Source organism: Pipistrellus hanaki, assembly GCF_964339955.1.
Source record: "Pipistrellus hanaki genome assembly, chromosome: 9".
Lineage (NCBI taxonomy): Eukaryota > Metazoa > Chordata > Mammalia > Chiroptera > Vespertilionidae > Pipistrellus > Pipistrellus hanaki.
Window position 1 is genome coordinate 14,039,702 of NC_140511.1, and position 23,031 is coordinate 14,062,732.

A 23,031-nucleotide genomic window follows, 5' to 3' on the forward strand; every position below is an offset into this window, starting at 1 on the left:
GTACGCAGTGGTCCCAAAGCTCCTCTTAGCCGGCATGGTGACAGCAGGACAGCTGTCAGGAGTCTGACGTGGGCTTCTCTGACATTGTTTTAGGCGCAGAGCGAACTTTATTCAGAACACACAATGGATTCAGTATCATCAGTGGGAACGAAGTCATAAGAAGGTAGGAATGTTTATAAGACAGCCAGCGTCTACACAATGAAAGACCAGCGTTTCTCAGGAAAGTGGACACTGATGGCACAGGCAGAGACCTCCCTGGATGAGCCAGCGCAGCCACTGTCAGTGGCCCCTGGCTAGTGCAGAGGTGCTGTGTGGGCCCGGGGCCGGAGCCTCGGGCAGTTTTAGTTGTGCCGCAGTGATTGCAGAGAAGGTCCCCACCTTCCCAGGGTCTCTCCAAACACTTCCAAGTCAGAGAAACAACCGCTGTTGCTGTTTCCCACCAGCTGCAAGACTGCTATTCGTTCCCTTCGGGAATTTTGCTGATCATGTCAGGAAATGAGATCAGCTGGGTTTGGCTGCTCACATCCATAATTTCATCTGAAGAAAGACCCATATGATAGGAGGTCGTTTGCTGACATTATTTTTATTTTATTTTGTATCTCAGTTATTCTAGTGTAATTCCTGAGGCGTAGGATGCTACTATGGGGTAGAGTTGCCAGCACACGTTTGCCTGCATGTACCCTAAGTCAGAGGTCGCCAACCTTTCAGACCTGAGGGACCACCAATGGTGCGCAGACAACCCTCGCTGCCTCCCCTCCCCGCCCCCAGCGTGCAGCCTGGCCTCCTCAGCCTGCCTCCTTGTCTGGAGCTCTCAGTCCAGTGCCTCGCGGTCCTTCGGTCCGGATGACCTCAGCTCTGGATTAGAATCACTTCTCAACCCCATATTGTAGGCCTGTTGGAGAAATGGAACCAGCTGAAAGGAAGATGAAGACTGAGTTCCAGTTTTGACATTGTTCTCCCTTGTCCATTCCAGGAGCTTCTCTGCGGCGGGAAAAGATGCAGCGGAAGAGACCCTGTGTGTGTCTGTTCTCAGGCTCTGGCAAGCCGTGTGCAGGGGGAACGGTAAGCCCGCCCATCACACCTTGTCACCCTTGACCCCCACTAACGCAGGAGCTGCGTGGGCAGGCAGGTTCTCTCAGCTCTTTCCTTAGCAGCATCTTCTGGGGTTTAATCAGTCTTTATAGAACCTGATCACTTTTGTGACCTCAAAGTAAATCAAAACTTGAACCATTTCCATTATTTCTAAAAAGATTGTATTTTTCTAGGAAAAGATCTGACTTTGGACATAGGTAAACTCTGAAAATTAGAATAATGGTAGCTGTGTCCCCTTTTCACAGGCTCCTGTGAGGACCCAGCAATAGAGCTTGTGTGCGTAGTTTGTAAACTGGGAATTGCTCAATATGAGATCATGTAATTATTTTCTTGATTTATTAGAGTGGAGGAATCATTGATTCTAGAAAACTAGAGAATCAGGGGCCTCTTTCCCAAAGAGCATCATACTCAAACTCATATCATGACTGAGGCGCCCTGCTGCTATCTAGGGTGAGATCCCCTGCTGCTCTCTAGGTGACCCACCAGCCCAGGGTGGAGGTTTTGCAAAACCCACCCCAGGAGAGGGAAGGCAGGGCTGGGTGACGGTGGGGGACCTGCTGTCCTGTGCAACCCCAATGTCCTCAGCTGGCATGCTCCTCCGCTTCTGAGAACCTTGGTGTCAGACACAGCCTTGTGATGTAAGTGCCCTATTGCAGATCAATGACATCTCGGTGTATCCAACTCATTAAATGCCAAGCAGGTTTTTAGAGGGATTAGTGAGCACACTTTCGGGGCGGGCTTACAGAGGAGTACACGAGATGGGGACTGTCGTTTTCAGCTCCTCTCCTTCTGTTAGTCATTGCAGTTGTTCTCAGTGAGCTCCTTTTCCAGGATAAGGAAAAATACATGAGCTGGACAAACTGGTCTGTTTCAGCGCTTAGCTCACCCTCCACCTGCACCCCTGGTGCCCTCAGAGTCACACGCCTGATTAGAGATGACCCAGCAAGGGGGAAGACCCAGGGCCACTGCCTGGAATGGCTTCCCGTGCGGAGAGGGGGCGCATTTTACTCAGGAGTGTTCTAATGGGACAGCCTACTTTTCCCGCGAGGACTCTGGCCATTATATGAAGAAGGTCTTAACGCAGGTCGGCAAACTCATCAGTCCACAAGGCCAAATATCAACAGCATGACGATTGACATTTCTTTTGAGAGTCAAAGTTTTTAAACTTAAACTTCTTCTAACACCACTTCTTCAAAATAGACTAGCCCAGGCTGTGCTATTTTGTGGAAGAGCCACACTCAAGGGGCCAAAGAGCCGCATGTGGCTTACAAGCTTCAGTTTGCCGACCACGAGTCTAAAGACATTCCACAGTTAGCTGCTTTCTTCCCCTTTCCTTGCATTTCCAGATGACATATCAAGGAGCCTTTGACAAGAATGTTACCAATGTATGTGTGCCAGTCCCTACTGGAAGCGCCATCACGTAGTAACTCACTTAACCCTGTGTTAGGTCTGCCGCCTCCCTCAGGTCACTAGTGAGGAAGCAGTTGCACAGGAGTTACTAGATCGGCTGAGGCCCTTCACCTAGTCATTGAGACCAGCAGTCTGCTTCTGGAGTCTGGGCCTTCCCCTTCCCTATCCCACCCCTCAGATGAGTGGAGGAGAACTGGAGGTGGGGACAGACCTGTAATCGCTGTCCATGGTGCACACGGCGAATGCTCCTGTGTTTTGCAGAGGAAAACAAGCGCCAGCTGGTGATGCACCCTGGCTCAGGCCGGCTGCTGCCCTCCCTCCTGGCCTCCGGGGTCCTGCCCGTCCGGCAGCAGAGCCTGGCCCTGCTGCTGCAGCTTGCCCAGACGAAGCACGGCCGGAGCCTGGTCATCAGCCACCTGGACATGACCCGGTAAGGAAGATCCCAGCGTCTCAGAGCATCACCCGCTCAGGGAAGGCAGCCCGCCTCCCGCTCACCTCACTGACAGGAGAGGTGCCATCAGACTTTTCCTCAGTCTGCACTCATTTCCTCAATCCCTTCAGCACGTGTTTTATTTGGTTCTGATCTCTTTGCGTAAATGTAGCTCTAGTAATCGTAAGCCTTTCTCCCCTAAGCTATCTTTGAATTGCTTGCGTTTCGCTTTGAATTTTTCCAGTGTCTTGGAGAGTGGCATCTTTGATCATCCCGGGAGTCTGCCTACTCTCTTTAAATAGCCAAGAAGCCTTCGCCTATTACCTCAATGCCTGCTGCTCTCATCAACGCCCACCCCGACCAGGCCAGAAAGAGAGGAAAGTGCTCTCTGCAGGGAAACGGAGTGGTTGCAGCAGGCCGGGGCTGCGCGCAGGCCCTGTGACCTCGCAGAGAGGGCTCAGGGCACGTTCCTCCCACAGCGCTTTTCCCCAGGGATGCGGTGCATGGAAGGAGCAAGTGGACAGCGACAGGAACTAGGAGGGCCAGTGTCACTTAGTGGAAAGAGCTAGGTTTTAGGCACCACAGCCATGAGCCCAAACCCTTGCTTGCCTCTGTCTACTTAGGTGACCAGGAAAGTTACTCAGCCTTGATGAGCCTGGTGTCTCCCCTGCTTCACAGACACTTATGGTGTCTCCCCTGCTTCTAGAGTGGTGATGTGTGGATGCCAGCTAAACATTTTCTGTTGCATTTGACAGAACACATGACTAAGAGAAGCTGGTCTTCTTTTCTCACATAACCGCGGAGACCAGAGGTGGCATTGGCTGGTGGAGTGCTTCAAGGTGTCAGAGTCCAGGTCTCTGTCCTTCTCTTGTCCCTTTCCTCATGCCACTTCATGCATCACCTCCCCCTTTAGGACAGCTTAGCACCAGTCGGGTCTGTCCCTTTTATCAAGAGAAACAACTGCTTCTGTTTCTCTTCCGTCACGTGCCACCTGTGGTTGGAAAATGGTTCCGGCTTCCACGGCCGAGTCAGGCAGGGCAGAGGCGATGGCAGGGTTTCCATGGGGTTCACCAGCAAACAGCTTCAGCCGCAGGGAGGAAAAACAGTTAATTTCATGCCTGACACCTGACGCGGACTCAACAATAACTTGATACTCATTTGCTCTCTCCAGGGCCCATGCTCAGGTGCTAAATGGATGCAAAAGTGCATTTACTGTGCATTTGATCATTTTCTGATGTGTGGTCCATGTACAGGGACAGCTGCCAGCAAAGCAGGACGGGCCCACAGTAAAGGAGATGAGGAGGGGTGGGAAGGGGCAGCTGCTCTCTTCCGTCCAGTGAGGATGTGCACTCTCACACGGCGAGAAGCCTCGTTGTTCATGGCTCCTGGGACTGAAAGCAAGATGACCTTAGGCTGCCTGCTCAGCTCCTCCTCTGTCTGCTCAGGTTCATCAGCATTCGTCTCCAAGAGCGAGGAGAACAGATTTCAGTTGGTGAAGGAAGAATAGGAACTGACTGTAAAATGAGTGATTTGTGACAGGAACACTGAAGTCACTCCCGGGATCATGGGGGAGTTGCAGAATTGAAGTGACCTGGGGTGTTGTCAACTATCCAGCCCTCCCCCGCAGCACCGGTGTCCCCTTGGGGGCATTCTGGCACATGGCGTGCATGCTGCCCTCCAGGGAAGGTTCCAGCGTTTTGTCAGTTTGATTGGACGGGCACTGTCATAGCTAATGGATGGGGTCTTTCCCCAGCTAACCAAAGGATGTGGCTCTCACCTCCAACAGGATGTTCTGTTGATGAAAAAAATCACCTCCTTTCACTGAACACAAACTGCCTGCCCCATTCTGGCCTGGGACAATGCTGCTCCCGATACTGAAGCCTCAGTCAGTCTATCAAAGGCCTACAGAACACATCTCACTTTCCAGGGCATGAAGGAGCCTGGTATTTTCCAGATTAAACATCCTGGTTTCCCTTTGGACTTGACTGCCAGGCCCTGCCTACCCAAGCCGCTGAATAAACAGATGTGGGTGCTGGAGCTCACCTTCCTATCAGACCCACCCGATGGATCCTTTCTGCACTTGCTTCCCGTCACTGCCCTTTGGTCCTATCATGTTGTCTTCCTGGTCTCCTCCTACCGCTTGGTTTTTTCCTTCTTGGTTTCCTTTTGAGCCTCCTTTATGCTGTTATCTTCCAAGTCAAGGACCCCAGGACCCCATCCTTGGCCCTCCTCTCACCCTAGCCCTTATTTATCACCCATAATCACTGTCTCTTAAAAGTGCTGGGAGAAAACCCCCTCTGTCCCTGGACGTCTCCATCTCAGCACCAGGGGTATCACAAACTTAATCATTCAGAAGTGGTTTTGCAAACTAGATCCTCAGCCTGCGTTTTCTGTCTTCGGAGGTGACATTTCCATCCCACCAGTTGCCTAGCCAGCATCCCGAGGGCTCCCTGGATGGCTCCCACATCTGTAAGATGATGGTGTATTGTCAATCGTACCTCACCAGCATCTCCCACTTTCATTTCCTCTGGCTCCCTCCCAGTGTCCCTCTCCAGCCACTCCTCTTCGGTCACAGCGAACACCTCTCTTCTTTACTGTTCTCATTCGGCCGCTGCCTTGGCTCAGTCTTAACTTTAGTCTCGATAATCCATCCCTCCCCCCCGCTCCCCACCCCAAATGGACTCCCTGCCTCTTATACTACCTGCCTCAATCCAGCCTCCACCATGCCACGTGCACATCCTCCTGTTAGCTTCCTACTGGAAATGCCAGCATGATGACTGCCTAGAAGACTAGTCCTCCAGCTGCTGAGAAATATGGTGCCCAGGCATCACCTGGGGTCTTGGTTTACATGCAGCCTCCTTCCACTAGCCTGAGGTGGGCTCAAAAATCTGCCTCCCCACACACACCACTGCCAAGAAAGTCCCCTACCCACCACACTGGGGACACCTAGTCCTGCAGGGCAGAGTGCAGGCTTTCCAGCAGGCCACAGAAGGCCACCGTGACAGGCTGGCCCCGTCCAGGTCTCTGGCCTCACCTTTCCTTGTCCTCTCCTCATATCCTAAGCGCTCGCTGTGAGGAACTATTGGTAGCCCCCAGGTGTGCCCTGCTCTCTGAGGCCACATCGTCTTTGTGAATGCTGTGTGTTGTGCCGGGAATGCTCTCTCCCCGTGTGCCTGACACTGGCCTGCAAGCTCCTTGGACAGTGCCCTGCGGGTGTTGATTGAATGAACAAAGGAACAAAAGCCAGCACTACACTTTCAAGTGATAGCTAACCTATCAGCTGCTCCTTGCAGCCTTCTTCTTTGCCATCCTCCCACACCTCCCACCAAGTGGGCTCCGTGCCCACTTTACATGAGTTTGTTTCTGTCATATCACCCAGGTGCTTAGTGCTGCCCTCCCCGTACTGAGCACAGCACTGAGCGCACTGTGGGTGCTGAGTATGGGCCTGCTGGTTGTGCAAGTGGCTCCTACTTCATCCTGGGCTGTCAGTCTGTTAGGGCAGCCCAAGGTTGCAATAGCTGTTTTTTGGCAATTCTTCTGGGTTATTTGCTCTTAGTGGGTTTGCAGTTACTTACTGACCCTGAAATCTCGTTCATATGAACCAGTTATAACCCAGGTCTACCAATTCTGTTACTTATGCAGAATTTCCAGCTCTAAGTGGAGGAGTTTGACTTTAACTGTATTAAATTTTGTCTGATATATTCAGCAGCTTGTCAAAATCTTGTGAAGTCTTTATTCCATCCCCCACCTTATTAGGGGGCCCTCCTACTTTAGTCATTAGCAGATTAGTGAGCATGCCATTTCAATGTCATTTATGTGCTTGAATTTGGCCGAGCCAGAGTCAGTCACATGACAGAGGCCCCAGAGATTCCTTTCTGTCATCTTTGTCTGATAATCAGTGAACTTGGGTTAATGGGACTGCACATGGGTGGTAGAGCCACTCTGCAGGAGAGCCTGCGTCACTGGGTGGGCCAGTGACTGGGCTTTCTGGGGGCATGGCAGGGCACTCTAGCTACCTCTCCTGCATGCTGACTCCTTCCTCGCCTTCTTGTAGGGTGTCTCTGTTGGAAATGTTGGAGGACAGCCCACTCTGAGGTTGTACTGGATTTTTTGCAGATTGTTGGAAGCCTTGGTGTCATTTCTTGACTTCTCAGATGAGAGGGCCACCTCAGCCATGGGACTGCTCACAGACTTGGCGCTGGAAGAAAGGTAACATTTATTGACATCTCTTCTTCAACTGTTGCTGACTGTCTGATAGTTTAGAATGTGCAGCATACAGGGAGGCTGGCCAGTGGGCATCGCAAGGCTCACTGAGTCGGAGAGCTGATACCTTCCTAGGCCTTGGTCAGCATGCCTGTTCCAGCCTCTCGGGGCAGGGGACCAGTCCTCAGCAGGGTTGGAAGCAGTAACGTACTTAAAACACAATAGACAAGCTTACTGAGTGTTGGAGAAGGTTCTTCCCCTTAATCAGCACCTAATGGGAACTGCCTAGCAAATATGTACTGAACAGATGTGAGTGAGAGAAAGAGAGTGCACAGTAAAATGGAACCTCCTCTTGGGTTGCCAGTGGCATTATGGGTAACCATTCCCCCCATGCTTTTTTTTATTTTTATTTTTACTTTTGCTTAGCTACTGGGGAATTCAGTAAGGGTCTTAAATTTTTCATAATTCTTAAGTGTTGTTTTTTTCAGTGTCTCTTGTTTGTTTGTTTAATTTCCTCACCACCTTTAGAACATCATGCTTAGAAATGACCATGAGAGAGTGCTTCTTTGCTTCTGGACAAGCTCTCAGCACAGGCTGGGGACTCAGTAGCTGCTCTGGCCTGTGGAGATGTGTGTATAGCATGTGGAGACATGTGTAGCATGTAGGGACATGTGTAGCATGTGGAGATGTATATAACATGTGGAGACATGTAGCACATGGGAATGTGTTTTTAATATGGAGATATGTGCAGCATGTGGATATGTGTGTAGTATGTGGGGATATGTAGCAGTGGAGGCATGTAGCATGTGGAGACGTGTTGTGTGAAGATGTATGTAGAGGTTTGTAGCATGTAGATGCGTGTATCATGTGGAGATGTGTGTGTAGTGTGCAGAGGTGCACGTAGCATGTAGAAAGACGTGTGTGGCATGTAGGTGCAGTGTATGACATGTGTAGCATGTGGAGATATATATAACATGTGCATATGTGTGTAGCATGTGGGGCCTTATGTGTAGCTGGGACTCCTTGTGGCTGTGCTGAGGAGCCATGCTTGCACTGCACTTCCTGTTTGCACAGCACACAGCACTGACTCGGAGTGAAGGGAGGGCAGGAGGGTGGGAGGTCAGTTTGGGAAAGCCTAGGGATTCTAGCAATTTCTGCATAAGTGCTGCCATCTGAGACCTGATGTTCAACATCAAAGGCAATTATTCAGATTCAGAGAAATGAAAGCCACACCATATACCTGGGGTATTCTCTTCTGTTTCCAAATGAGTCACCCAGGCACATGGCAAACACAGGGGCCCAGAGTTTGTGTCTGTTCGCCCCATCGCCTGAGACTCTGCATTTCTCTTATGGTTTGTACAATGTAGAGCTAAATCACGGCTGGTGTTCTCCCAACAGATTCCAAGTCTGGTTCCGGGCCAACCTCACAGGTGTTCTCCCGGCTCTCAGAGGCGTGCTGGTGAGCAGGTCTCCATCTCATCATCTCTGACTCTCAGGGGCGTGAGCCGTTTAAACACAGTCACACTCCAGAGTGCCTGTTGACTCTCGGGTCCAAGAATCATTTATTCTCAGCTGGAATTTACACAATTCTTATTAAAACAGCCCTCACTGAGCCAGGTGGAGAGGGACATGCAGGCTCACTGCAGTGGAGGAAGAGCTGGACGGTGGCCTCTGCGTCTAGGGTGAAGGCGAAGAGAGGGCTCAGGCTCATCAGTCCCCTGTGATCCTAAGTCATGAGGACTGTGTGCAACCCTGAATGGAAGTTGTCCTGGTCAGGAGGGCGAGTGTGGAGATCTGAGCTGGGGAGGCAGAGAAGGGCAAGGGGTGGGGGAGTTTGAGGAGAGCATGTTGGGACTAGACCACGTCCCTGGGGAGCCACGTCTCGGGGGACCTGAGCATGTCCACAGCCCAGTCTCTCAGACATGGAAGTGGAAACTCTGCTGTCCAGGCGGGTTGCTGGTATCCCTGAGATGAGCCCAATGCCTCTCTGTTCCAGGCCACATACCTCCACCCTGTTGCCAGCCTGACCCCATTGATGCCGCTGTGATGCTGCACGCTCTGGTTCCCGGTGTTTTGGTGCATGAGGGGTGCCCCTGGGGAAGATGCCGGCATCATCTGCCTGCTTTCTGCACATTTGCTTTCTCTCGATTCTCTTTTAGAAAAGAGACCCCAAGGAAGTCAACATCTCAGCTCTCAGCCAGTGTGTTGCCATCATGGGAAACCTCAGTGCTGACGCTGCCACCAGAAGACAGATGTCTGCCTCTGAGGAATTTAGGAATGCTTGCTTGAGCCTCATGGTATTTTAGCTTTTCTCCTGAAAGCTGGTTTTCTATCTCTTTGGGAGTGTTGGCTTCTTCATTATCTAGATTTTCTAAAAATTCTGTTTGAGCATATTGGAGCCAGTACCTTCTTCCTTCTGTGACCACAGATTTTATGGGCGGCTGACCTCAGCAAGCCTCCACATCATGTCTCATTCACCCTGGAGAGGCTTGAACGGTTTGCTGGCGACTTGGCTTGGCCACCCATTTGACCAGCTCAGTCTTCAGTGTAAACACAGGACCAGGTTGAATCAGGGTCACATGACAAGAGGCACAAGAGACTCCTGGGGAGTGTCCCATACTAAGACTAACTCATAGACTGGTTTTTAATCTTCCAACATTGCGTAGGTTCTTGACATTGGCAATGTAGGGAGTTTAAGTAATGCTGAGACCATTGCCAAGGGGAAGATGACTTTAAAGCTACAAGGCAGCTCTGGCTAGTGTGGCAGGTTTGATCCTCAGTTGGGGTGTATACAAGAGGCATCAGATTAATGTTTCTCTCTCCCTCTCTTTCTCTTCGGTCCTCTCCCTCTCTCTTCCTCTCTCTCTAAAATCAACTAAATATAGAAATATATCTATATCTATATATATAAAAGCCTAAGCGACTGTTATAACCAGTCGACCAAATGACCAGTCGACCAGTCACTATGATGCGCACGGACCACCAGGGGGCAAACGTTCAACACAGGAGCTGCCCCCTGATGGTCAGTGTGCTCCCACAATCAACGTCCTGTGGCCGGCCACCCTCCTGCAGTCTCTCCCCTCAAGCCGGCCAGCCTTGATAAGCCCTGATCGCCGGCCAGGTTGAGTGACCCCACCCATGCATGAATTTGTGCACCAGGCCTCTAGTACATATACATATACACATACACATACACATACACATACACATACACATACACATACACATACACATACATATACACCGGTACATACGCACATGTATTTTAAAGCTGCATGACAGAAAGATCATGGGTTACCTTGCTTTGTTTCCATAGGCCAGGTGTGAGGAGGATGCAGACTTTTCCAGAGACATCATATATGCACTCCTGGGACTCATGATGAACTTGTGTCTTCAGTCCCCCTTTGTCTCTGAGGTACAGTATTCTTTTCTCCCTACCCCAAACCCTGTGACAACCTAAGCACATCCTGTTTCATAGAACTGTTCTCATTTCCACCATGAGCTAGAAGCCCCGAGAGCTAGCTCGGGCAGTGGGACTGGGAAATCTGGGGGACACTCTTCTCTGCTTCATGGAGGGATAGATGTGTCACTCGGTCAGATGCTCATTCAGAAAATTGAATGTGCAGGATGCGCCCGCTGCTAGGTCCTGCATTTACAAAGTCAGATAAATGTGGTTCCTACCTTCAGGGTTTGTGCCCTGTAGTGAGGGAATGTGGCGGTGAACAGGAGGGTGGTCAGTTCTCATCAGGGCTTGGAGGGAGCTCTATCGAGGACTCTGATGACCAGAGCATTCACAGACCCTTCTCCGTCCCCATGGCTGCAGGTCTGGGCCTTGGAGGTGAGCAGGAGGTGCATGTCGCTACTGAACAGCCAGGATGGAGGAATCCTGACAGTAAGATTGGGAGAGCCAGAACAGCATCCTTTGTTCTCCTTTGTGTTGTTTTCATGTCAATGCATCTTACCCTTTCAAAGACATCACACCTTTGAGATTCTGCCAGCTCTGAGGAATGGGGAGGGCACACTCCTCAGAATGATGCCCATAATCACACAATCCTCAGCTTCATGGGGTTTAGTGACGACTGCCCAGCACTCATCTGTGGAGCCCCCTAGAATCCAGGAGCCCTTTGGTGTCTGGTTTGGAACCTATCTGATTTGTCCTATTTCAAGATATCCTTGTGCAAATGGAATGTGTCTTGCAATTTTGTGTGGAATCTCTTTTCCATGATCAACAAAACTAAACCCATGTTTTCAAGCCAGTGATCCTGGAGGCTGTTTACACATAATGGTCTTAGCCCCCTTGGAGGAATGGCTGGAATGGCTTTAAACTCCGTTTCCATTAGGATAAGAAAAACGGGTGGTGAGTGCAGCACGTCAGAGAGTACTGATGTGGTTCAAGAGGCTATTTGCCAGTATCCCAGGATGTGTTATAAATACACATTAGCATTTACCCCAACTTTCCCACCTATTAGGGCCGCAAAGCCTAGAAAGCCTAGAAAGCCTCCAGCCCTTCAAACGTCACAGACTGGGTGCCGGTCCTGAGGGAGGGGAGAGAAAAGGCGTGTGTGTGTGTGTGTGTGTGTGTGTGAAGGTTCTGAGTAGACCCAGAGCATCCTGTTTGGAGCTTGCATGCCCACACTGCCCTGAGGCCAGTCCAGCATCATGGGGAGGGTTTCCAACCTGGGCTCCAGGAACATGTGGTAGGTCTGCAGTTCCTCGGCACCCCCTGCTGTTGTGTAGACAATTCTGAGTGTGTGCGCATTTTCATGGGTCCGGAGCAGCACAACTTCCATCAGATCCTCAGACAGCATCCACAATCCCAAAGTGGTGAGCACCACTGTTCTTGGGTACTGGAGGCTCTTCTGGATGGTCTAAATCAGGGGTGGGGAACCTTTTCTCAGCCGAGGGCCTTTTGGATATTTATAACATCATTCTTGGGCCATACAAAATTATCAATTAGCCTTAAAAATTAGCCTTTGGTCAGACATTTAATTAGCTCACCCCCAATGCCTTGGTGGGACCAGACAACATGATTCTGTGGGCCTTCCACAGACCAAAGGCCATATATCCCCACCTCTAGTCTAAACTAAGATGACCAGATGCCCCGTTTTTGGCGGGACAGTCCCGATTTTTAACAATTTGTCCCTCATCCCACGACATTTTTAAAAAGTCCAAAAGATTTAAAAGATTCTTTCCAAAAATTGGGACTTTTTTAAAACACCGCGGGACGTGGGACAAATTGTTAAAAATCGGGACTGTCCCGACAAAAGTGGGACATCTGATCACCTTAGAACCTAAAGCTAGGCCAGCATTAGCTTTATGCTAACCATTCAGGACTCTCTTGGCCAGACTTTCCCAGGACTCTGCATGTGCCACAGCTGGGTGCTGGCGGCATGTTGAGTGGGGCAGCAGCTCCAGCAGGAGAATCGGTCCTTCCTTAGGGTGCTCTCTACTGCCTTGTGTCTGGAAAGAGATCTGTGCTGTCAGCTGTGGAGACATTCCAGCCCCTGGGGGAAGCAGACAGGGAAGCAAGACCAATGACGTGCTAACTCATAGTCTATGCCTTCTCCCTCTGAGACCTCTTAAAACGAGACTACAGGCATTGGGAAGTAGAAACCCACATCAACAAAGTGAACAAGCACAAGGACACCAGTGGGTCAGGAGAGGGCAGAGCTGGAAAAACCTTGGTGTAGAGCACAGACTGAGGGGCACACCACTGGGAAGGGACCCTGGAGAAGATGGCAACTTCAAAGTGCCAGGTGCATCAGGGCAGCAGTGAGAGCCTAGGGGACTGCACTTGGCAGCCCCTGTCTGTCCCCCAGAGGCACTGGGAGACCAGAGAATATGTGTGTGCTGTCTAGTATCTGAAGGTGCCACATGTCACCTGCTCACCAGCTTCCCATAGCACAGCAGGCCCAAACATACTGTTTTTTTCTTTTCGTAAGTGTGATCAACAGCTAAGAGTCCCCAGACATTTCAGGAAAGCCATGCACATAAATAGAAAGGCCACAATAAAAAAAAATTGACCAAAAAAAAAAAAAAAAAAAAAAAACGGAGATGGTGTAGGAAATAGGAAAAAAAAAGTAGTAACTGTTATTTGTATCCTCAGAAAAATTCAAAGTAGTATTGTAGCCAAATTATAGTAATAGCTTGCTATTTTAAAGAATTAGAACTGGCCGAAACCAGTTTAGCTCAGTGGATAGAGCATCAGCCTGTGGACTGAAAAATCCCAGGTTCGATTCCGTTCAAGGACATGTACCTTGGTTGCGGGCACATCCCCAATAGGGGTGTGCAGGAGGCAGCTAATTGATGTCTCTCTCTCATCGATGTTTCTAACTCTCTATCCCTTTACCTTCCTCTCTGCAAAAAATCAATAAAATGTTGATTTAAAAAAAAAAATTTTTAAAGAATTAGAACTGGAAGTCTCCCAGAAAATAGAACAAAAAGACAGATTCCGAACAGATAACAGAAAAGCTAAAAGACCCAGAGGATCAGTCCAGGAAGGCTGCTCTGGCTCTGGGACCAGCACCAAGGAGTGGCCGAGGCTTACGGAAGGTGAACTGGTGGCCTGTGTGGAGCAGAAATGAGCTGAGCCACCATGTGCCAGGACCAATGTCTGCAGCCCTTTGAATGGGCCTACCTGGCAGCTGTATTAAAAACAGCAGTGCTTGCTACTTGGCCATTACATATTTTTTAAATCAATTTGCAATTTTAAAATCAAGGTGCAAATTTTGCTTCCAATATCAATAGTTGTTTTACCTCCCCTTGTTTACTTGTGAAGGTCTTCAGCATATCTGAAAAGAACTTTGTTACCCTTCACTTTCTGCTTCCCCCAGAGAGCTGCTGGCGTCCTCAGCCGCACCCTCCCATCCTCCCTGAAAATCGTCGAGGAGGCCCTACGAGCAGGAGTGGTGAAGAAAATGATTAAGTTCCTGAAGGTAAAACACCGTCACTGCTTACAACCTCTGGAATATCCAGGAGCATCTTATTTTACTTGGGGAACAGAGTGAGGTGCTGCTATTTCACCCCTGTTAGATTTTAAACTTGGATGGAGTTCTCCTCTGCATGTCCACCCAGACTGTGCTCTGAACATCAACAGAAGATCGGTGGATAAATAAGTGAACCGTTCCCCGACTGGGTGGCTCAGTTAGAGCATCATCCAGATACACCAAGGGTGTGGGCCACGTATGAGAATCAACCAATGAATGCAGAAATGGGGGGGATTGACAAATTCTCTCTCTCACCCCTCCCTCCTCATGTTCCTCTAAATAAGTAAATAAGTTAAACAAGTAAACTGTCCATTAGATACACATAGAAACTGTGTGTCCGAGCCTGTCTCAGACATGCCTGGCCTCTGTCCTGGAAAATGATGGTCTGAGTAACTCCCCCCAAGGTTTCACAGCCTCTTATTCTGCTCACGTTTTCGTGGCCATGACGCTTTATCCAGTTGTCTGGAGGACATTGGATGTAACTCCATTATGAGATGTGTAAGGTACAGTTACAAAAGGATGTAACAAAAGGATGTTCAGATCTCCCTTGTGATCTGAGTGCAGCGAATCTAATTGCGTAGGTACAATAGGTAACCAGACTCACCTGGACGGGTGAGGGGCTTACGCAGCTGCCGTCTCTGGATCCCACCTGTGGTAGCTATGCCCAGGGGGGTCACTCACCTGTGTTAGTGTGGTGACCCCATGGGAGACTTATTCATAAAACTCCGGGCTAACAGGGCCAGGAAGCATGCTTGCTCAGGAGGAGGAGGGTGCTGTGCTGGGCCAGGGACAGTGTTGAGAGGGCAGGACAGGGTAGTCTGAGTTTCGGCTGCCACTGCATGATGACTGTCCTTCACTCTAGACAACTCTTGCAAATCTGCCAGAGGCTGCCGGTTGCACGCACACACGTGGTATTATGCATGCACATAGGCACCGTGCGTTGGGTTATGATTTGACAGTTGTCACCTCATAAAACTATGTAGGTCCCTCCTGTTCTCTTTGCAGGCCTGGCAGCCTTGGCAAGTCAGCCCTCCTTCTCAAACCCTGCAGTGAGCGGTCCTTCCCTCCCTTTAGGTAGATCTGTCCGTCCACAGCGTCATTCCCTTCCCAGCCACTCTCACAAAGCCTCTCTTGGTGACACCTCAGGTGTAGGAGCCAGGCCTGCACCCCCGGGTGTAGGCTGTGCCAAGGGGCGAGTGCCACTCCCTCCGCAGGGCCGCGCTCCTCAGGAAGTGCGTGCGCAGTTCTCAGCGGGCCTCTCTTTTAGACGTTAGGAGGCCAGGAGCAGGTCACAGCTGCTCACTGTGGTTTCTGCCAAGAGCAGTCGCAGGATTGATGGTATTTTTCTAATTTGCAATCCAGGCGGGAGGCCAGACTGCCTCGCGCTATGCCGCGAAGACCCTGGCCATCTGCACCAACAGCTTCCACGAAGCACGAGAGGAAGTGATACAACTGGACAAGAGTAAGTGATGCTTCCATCACACGGAGCCCACCTCCAGAGGTTAGTCATCCTGGGAGCGGCACAGGGACCCGCAGGTGCGCAGAGAGCAGGGTCTTAGAGGACAGCCGCTACCTCTTCCCGGCCTGCAGCTGTGTCTACACTGTCAGATGTCACCTCACCTCCAGCTCGGAGAGCATTTGATTGGCCTTGGGCTACGCACAGGGAGCGGGCCCAGGCTTCGGATCCAGGCAGCGGGGTTGAAGCAGGGAGCTACTACCTCTCACCAAGTTAGATTGAGGTTGTTCTAAAGCATTCTGCTTAGACCAATCTACCTAACATGGGCTCTCCTCTTTCACCAGGGAAGAGAGAGGGTTCCCCTTTTAGTGAACAAGGAAAGTAACTGGAGTCTGAGCCTGGCGTTGCTTTCGTAATTTATCAGCTGCAGTCATTGGTACCAGGGTTCCCTGGCCAGGCAGCCTGCTGATGTTCTCCTTTCCCTCCCCTGGAATGTGCCAGAAGGGGACTGCCTGGGGCCCCTCCCTGCAGGCAGGAACCTTTCTTCTGGGCCTATTGCTTGCCCTACAGTCCAGGATGCAGGCCGGTGGCCTGCCACTAGGGCTGTCAGGTGGAGGGTAGAGGTTAAGGCTGGGACTTTAGAGAAGACAGCCCTGCATGCCCACCTCGCAGCATCCACCCACACCCATCAGTGTGCGCCAGACGCTGCCCAAGGCCTCTGGGGTACGGCAGAGACCCAGCAAGGAGCCGTGGTGCGCAACACATTTTTGCTAAATGTGGGAGTGACATGCCCTCTCTCAGAGCTTCTGGGCACCTCGGTGTCCACCAGCACCTCCTCTCGCCTTTCATCCCTCTGCCAGCCTCCTGCTTGGCATTTAGAGACCACTGCGTGCTCTCCTCCCTGCAGAGTTCAGTGTTCTGATGGCGCTGCTCGGCTCGGAGGACGAGATTCTGGTGGCCAACGCCGCCCTCTGCCTGGGGAACTGCATGGAGGTGCCGCAGGTGGCATCCTCCCTGCTGAAGACGGACATCCTGCAGGTCCTGTTAAAGCTCACAGCCCGCGATGGGCGGGAGAGGGCTGTGCCGCTGAACGCAGGGATCGCTCTGGGGAAGCTGTGCACGGCCGAGCCCAGGTGTGTGTGTGTGTGTGTGTGTGTGTGTGTGGGAAGGGGGGCGGTGTGGAGGGGGGGAAGGAGGAGTCTTGGGCCCCAGTAGCAGCCTCTTGGAGGAAGCCTTCCCTGAAGGAGCTGAGCTCAGGCTCCAGCCAGAGAGGGAAGACTTTTATCTGACAGGGATTTGCTTCCTGTCATGCGCTTCCTGCCATTGTCCTCTCTGCATTCCACTCCCTCATTCTCCACCCTCCTCTCTCCTCTTTAGATTCCTCCTTCCTTCCTCCCCTTTCATCATTTCTCCTCTCTCCCTTCTTCTCTCCACTCTACTTTTCTAAAAAAAAAAAAAAAAAAAAAAAAAAAAGTTAGACCTCGCACCTCATTCTTGTTTGCCCAGGGCCCAAGCATATGGGGGACGGTCCAGTGCCCATAGCGTTCTGCTGGAGCAAACCACAATGCGAGGTGACAAGCCAGGGCAAGACAGCTTTGCTCTAACCACACCCACTGCTCCTGTTTAGCTCACACTCGGTTCTGCTCTGATGTGTTTAAACACCTAGTTATTCACGCTCCCAGCAGGTGCCACCATGGCTGTGTGCTGGAGCTCTGCTCAGAGGGGGTGCCTTCCTTGGTAGGGAGGGTGTCTGGCCTGCCTGGCTCCATCCTTTACAGCCTCCCACCTCTGACTCCTCCTCCGTGGAATGAGAGGGTTGGCCTGGATGACATCTGAGGTCCTTTCAAGTTCTGTCTGGTTGTTCAAACGGGAGGAATGGATAGAGTCTTTCTTCCACAGAAAGCATGGCATATTAGCTAGCATGAGCTCAAAGTTCCCGAGAGCAAGGTGAATGGAATCAGCCTGGGACACCCACCAACTCAGCGGGAGTGCTGGCAGTGTCTGCGGGCCTCCCTGAGGGCTCCAGGGCCCCAGCCTCGGCCCCTGGCCACCTTCCCGCCAGGGCTGGTGTGGGGGCGGCCTGGGCTCAGCAGTCCGCATGCAGGTCCTGGAGCTTGTGTTCTGATGGCGACAGGTTTGCTGCTGAGCTGCGAGAGCTTCATGGGTTCGAAATTCTCAACTCTACGGTGAAGCACATCCAGGATTCCTGAGGCACGTGGTGTCTGTGCAAACCCAGGACTGCTCGCTCTGGTTAATAAAACCCTAAATTAGCCACTCCAAAACCAAATGCTGACTTTCCGAGTTCGTGCCTCTTGGCTTTCATTGGTAGCAGGAGAGTGGCGTGAGGCCAGTGCCCGGCAGGAACTGCCTGCCCGCCCAGCGGCCCGTTCTGTGGAGTCTGGGCTCCAGCAAGTGAAACGCCAGGCATCTTGTAAGTGACGGTTCTAGATGGAAGCTCTGTTCTGCCAGCCTGCCCCTCCCCCTCCGGCTGCTTTCCGCTGGCAGCATGCTAGGCACCCCAGGTCTGCCCTCTGGCTGTGGGACACCAGCCAGCTGCAGGCATCACGTGGCAGCAGCTTCCTGTGGCCTGGCCTGGCCCTGTGGCCGTACGTGCTCTGGAACTCTGGGGCCAGGGGTGAGCAGAGGAGTTCTCCACAACCAGGGGGTCGTTCCTGGAAGTGCCACCTGGTGCCCTCCTCCAGTCTGACTAATGCTGCTTGCTCACCCCATCCGTGTGTCACTAACTCTCACAGATGTAGACATGCATTTCCCTAATCCACCTGCACTCTCACCCCTGCCTCTGCCCTAGATCCACTCTCAAACAGCTGGGCCACCTCTGCACCCAACCCCTAAGTGAAAATCCAGTAAGTGACATGACTCTTCCACTTCTCAGAACATGTACCTGAGCCCTAAGGCAGGAAGTGGGACCTGTGTGGCACAGTGAACACCAAGAATCCCGGACCAAAGTCCCAAAGACTTATGGTCTTACCCTGCTACCTGGCAGCTGTGTGACTTTGGGCAAGTCACTTAACCTCTCTGAACTTCGGTAGCAGCTTCTGTTAAAACTAGAATAACACAGGTCCAACCTGTCTCCGGTATTGCTGTGAAGGTTATACGGCACTTTAGAAGTAAAGGAACTCTGGGAATCACAAAGTGCTACACAGATATGACATATTGTCAGGCTCCATCTTGAGGTCAAGAGAGTTGACTATGGTGTCAGCTGGGTTACATTTGAGAGGCCTGGGAAGGGGGGAAACACTGGTCCTTCAAGGAATCGGAGCTGGACAATTTCTGGGCCCTACAGGAAAGGAAAACTTCCTCCTGGATTTTGTTCATCGTACCCAAGAAATGGTTTCATGTCAGGTGCTCTTAGCTAAGGTGACCAGACGTCCCACTTTTGGCGGGACAGTCCCGATTTTTAACGATTTGTCCCAAGTCCCGGGACTTTTTTTAAAACGCCGCAGGACGTGGGACAAATTGTTAAAAATTGGGATGTCTGGTCACCTTACTCTTAGCTTATATTAAAAGCTCGGCTCCTTAAGCCAAGCTAGATCATTGGCTCTTTGGGGGGAAGAGGGGGGAATGGAGTGAAATCAGTACCCCGAGACCCTCACTGTGGGCTCAGGGACCTCGTGCGGCTGGAGCAAGCTCATGGGCTCTGTGATAGTGCAGTCGCCCTGGCCCCGCATGGCAGGCAAGTGACAGGCCACAGGAGAGGCGGGCATCTGCCCACTCAGCCCCCTCACGCAGACACCCCTTACTGCACCTGAAGAGGGTCCTGAATGGCAAAGGGAGAGGGCTTGATGCTAACAGAGCACAAGTAGGAAATTGGAGGCTGCAAGATACGATGTGCTGTTTGGGGAGAGAATCCGGTGGAGCTGTGCAAATGGAAAGGTGCCTGTGCACAACCAGCAGGCTGTGCCTTCCTCTCTTGAGCTGCACTCCTCCTCCCTGGCTCTTGAAAATGGCTATTACCCATCTAATCTCTTCCCCGAAGAGTGGGGAATGTCACATTACGCTACTATCTTTGCTTCAGAGTGCTCCCGAGAGCAGCAGTGTTCTCTGGCTGCACCGGGAGCTCCCTCCCCGCAGGTGGAAAGATGGTTTATATCCCGCTGTTCGCCTTCTCCGGTGTGGGTCAGCCCTCCAAGTCTCATCACCTCTAACACACGGGACACACCGGGCTCCTGGGCAGCATGGAAAAGCCACTTCCACACTGAAGACGGGGCTCACCGCTTTGTGCCAGGAGCCACTCTCGGGGCCACGGCTTATTCCGGGAAAGCAGTCTGCTGGTTCCACAAGCACGGAAGCTGGGCTTGCCCACCCTAAGGAGGCTGTGACTCTGAGACGAGGCTGACAGACACCCTGAAGCCCCCGCAGAGGTGTGAGGGCACGGTGGTGACCAGCCACCCAGGCAATGTGGCATGGCAGCTTAGAGGACAGCAGGCAGCACTGAGGGAAGGAGCAAGACATGCTACCCGGGGTCAGGACGCTGTTGTCAGCAATTTCCCAGGTCCATCTGTTAGGACAAGGCCAGATGACACTTAATCCCCCACAACTTTTCCCAAAATACCGTCCCACTTTCTGAACGCCCTGACAATGCAGGCTCTCCAGAGGGCCCAGCCATTTACTCTCTTAGCCAATTCACTCCCCACTCATCCCTTCCCCAATGCCAGGGGCTCTCAGTCCTCAGGGGCTGCTGCCTGCGGGCGTGCAGGGAGAGGCTGAGTCCTGCCCACGCCCTGAGCATGTGCTTTGCATGGGACACTGTCACACGTGCCCAGTGATCCTGCCTCACAAAGACCCTGACGGCAGGTGTCATCTCACCCAGCTCATAGGACCAACCCAGGGAAGCCAGACTGACCCAGCCTGTGTTTAACTTCTGCGTGAAAACATTCCTCCCCTTACCACGCGCAGCATTAGGAAGAGAGATCCAACTTCCTGAGCCTCAGTTTCCTTTCTTACAAAATGGGAGCAGTACTCCCCATCTGTGGAGTTCTGTGGGTTGGACATAACATATGAATTCTTGGCATCGGCCTTTGGAAAATTAGAAAGCATTGACTTAAGTGACTATTATTTTTAGGCAAGAAATTACCATGAATTCACTATCTGCCCCCTCCCCCACCCTCACATTTCTGCTCATCCTCTTAACGCAGGCAAGCACTTATCTGGCTGTTCCATTTGCCTTTCCCTCTTTCCTGTACCTGGTGGCAAACATAGGGATCCCTCAAGACCCAGCGGCCTGCCACCTGCCTTCTCCTACTCCCTCTGAGGCACCAGACCAGGCAGGTTGAGGTTCTGAGCACACCCAGGGCTCACCAGCGGGTGGCAGTGTGCCTGGCCAGGGGCCCTCATGTGCAGTGGACTGGGAGCCAAACACTGAAGGACCTTAGCTGCTAATGTTCATGCCCCAAAGTCCCTTCCCCAAAGCAGATGTCCCCCCCACCCCCATCTCCCCCTTCCCCATCCCAACTGCCCTGGAAAGGAGGCATGTGAACAGCCAGACAGCTGACGGGCACCTCATCCCCTCGGGCACCTCCCAGGCTGACCACGAATGTCCTGTGGAGGTGGTGGGCTCCTGTTGTCAGAAGCCTGCTGCGTGACTTTTTAAAACAAGACCTCAAATTTGATCTCAATTTCAAAACAGCAAAATGAAGAGTGGGTTCTCCCTGAAGGCATTCTGCCCTGGGTCTGGTTTGCCCTGGGCCAGGCTCAGATTCCTCTGGAGGCTCAGCTCCGGTGAGAGTGGGGAGGGGCCTTGGTGCCAGCAGTCAGAGCGGCACCTGGGCTCCCGTCGCAGTGGGTTGAAAGCAGTTGCTCCGTGTGGGGTGCTGTCTGCCTGGTGAACCCTTTCAGCTGGGCCTGAGCAGCGTGCCCCTTGTCACATGTCTGTCTCTGGCTTCACATTTGCACTTTAATATTCAGTAGCCCCATCTGCTCACTTAGATCCCTCACTTCCCCTCGAGCCTGAGTCCATGCAGACACGCACACGCACTTGCAGATGACTTACCACGTAAAAACAGGAGAGTTCATGTGCAATGGGAGTTAGGCTAGATCAAAGCGCAGATAATGAGCAATACTGGAGTGGGTGTTGAGGACAAAGGCTTCTAGAATGTCCAAGATGAAAATTTAGGGACCATCCAATTTCAGTATCTGTTTTATTGAAATCCACCTGATTTTATTTGCTAAATATAATGCAATGCTCAAAAATATGTAGTCTATACACTCACCTCCAATCCTATCTAATAATTGATATGCAAATTGATATAGCCTGCCCCCATGAGGTCAAAGATGGCTGTCCCCATGTGGACACAAGATGGCCAGCAGGGGAGGGCAGTTGTGGATGATCAGTCTAGTAGGGGAGGGCAGTTGGGGGGGCAACCAGGCCTGCAGGGGAGGGCATTTGCGGGCAACCAGGCTGGCAAAGGAGGGCAGTGGGATTACTGGGCCAGCAGGGGAGGGCAGTTGGAGGTGACCAGGCCAGCAGGGGAGGGGGGCAGTTAGGGGTGACTGGGCTGGCAGGGGAGGGCAGTTGGAGAGAACCAGACCAGAAGGGAAGGGCAGTTGGGAACAACCAGGCATGCAGGGGAGGGCAGTTGGGGGCAATCAGGCCAACAGGGGAGCAGTTATGCATCTATCAGGCTGGCAGGGGAGTGGTTAGGGAGTGATCAGGCTGGCAAGCAGAAGCAGTTAGGGACAATTAGGCAGGCAGGCATGTGAGTGGTTGGAAGCCAGTAGTCCTGGATTGTGAGATCACAGACTGGAGAGGGTGCAGGCTGGGCTGAGGGACAGCCCCCTATGCACGAATTTTGTGCACTGGGTCTCTAGTTTATACAAAACATAAGGAAATCAAGACTGATAGGACAGGCGAGCTGTCTCCCAGGGGCAGAAGCCTCTGAACCAAGGTGGCAGAGAACTAGGGTCAGTTCTCAAGGCAGCCACTGGGAAGCAGTAAGTGCAGGCTCAAAGCCCAGCTCCCTCTCATATGTCTCTGAGCCCCTTCCTTGCCTGGTCTATAAAAGGTGGGGTGGAGAAGGACAATACTTACTTCATGAGTTTGTCTTAAGGATTAAATGGGATGATTTCTATGAAGCTCTCAGCTTCCTTCAGGGCACTTGTAGTCACTGTGGCCCTTAGAAAGGAGTCCGCTGCTTTGTCAGGGCCCTGTCTGGCCATCCCTGCGTGCTCTTCCCAGAGTTCTTAAGCATGGGGATTTTTGTCAGGATTGGAAGGATCTGACTCTGCCAGAAGGTGGAGGTTAGAGAACTGGGCTCCCAAGTTCAATGCCATCCGGGATATAGACTGCCAGCAGCGGAGAGCTGGGCTGTGGAGTGTAGCAGGTGGGAGGCCTGGTGTGGTGGGGGCATGCGCAGGAGAGCATGGAGGATTCAGACCCGTGTTCACGGCGCTTGGTACTGCGTTATTAATAGCAGGGGGAATAAGAACACCAGCAC

General features: G+C 51.9%; 1 protein-coding gene across 2 annotated transcripts in view; it reads left to right on the plus strand.

Moving 5' to 3' along the window:
- TTC12 (tetratricopeptide repeat domain 12) overlaps nucleotides 1–17,875 on the plus strand; it is a 42,406-nt gene extending 24,531 nt beyond the window's left edge. For both annotated transcript variants that reach the window (XM_084894627.1, XM_084894628.1), the window contains 12 exons: nucleotides 94–163; nucleotides 974–1,062; nucleotides 2,764–2,932; nucleotides 7,049–7,141; nucleotides 8,534–8,594; nucleotides 9,295–9,432; nucleotides 10,452–10,550; nucleotides 10,959–11,027; nucleotides 13,969–14,070; nucleotides 15,484–15,583; nucleotides 16,485–16,710; nucleotides 17,712–17,875. In XM_084894627.1, coding sequence (XP_084750753.1) covers nucleotides 94–163; nucleotides 974–1,062; nucleotides 2,764–2,932; nucleotides 7,049–7,141; nucleotides 8,534–8,594; nucleotides 9,295–9,432; nucleotides 10,452–10,550; nucleotides 10,959–11,027; nucleotides 13,969–14,070; nucleotides 15,484–15,583; nucleotides 16,485–16,710; nucleotides 17,712–17,787 — 1,292 coding nt within the window. In that variant the 3' untranslated portion in view covers nucleotides 17,788–17,875. The remainder of the gene's footprint in view (nucleotides 1–93; nucleotides 164–973; nucleotides 1,063–2,763; nucleotides 2,933–7,048; nucleotides 7,142–8,533; nucleotides 8,595–9,294; nucleotides 9,433–10,451; nucleotides 10,551–10,958; nucleotides 11,028–13,968; nucleotides 14,071–15,483; nucleotides 15,584–16,484; nucleotides 16,711–17,711) is intronic.
- Nucleotides 17,876–23,031: the final 5,156 nt, after the last annotated feature.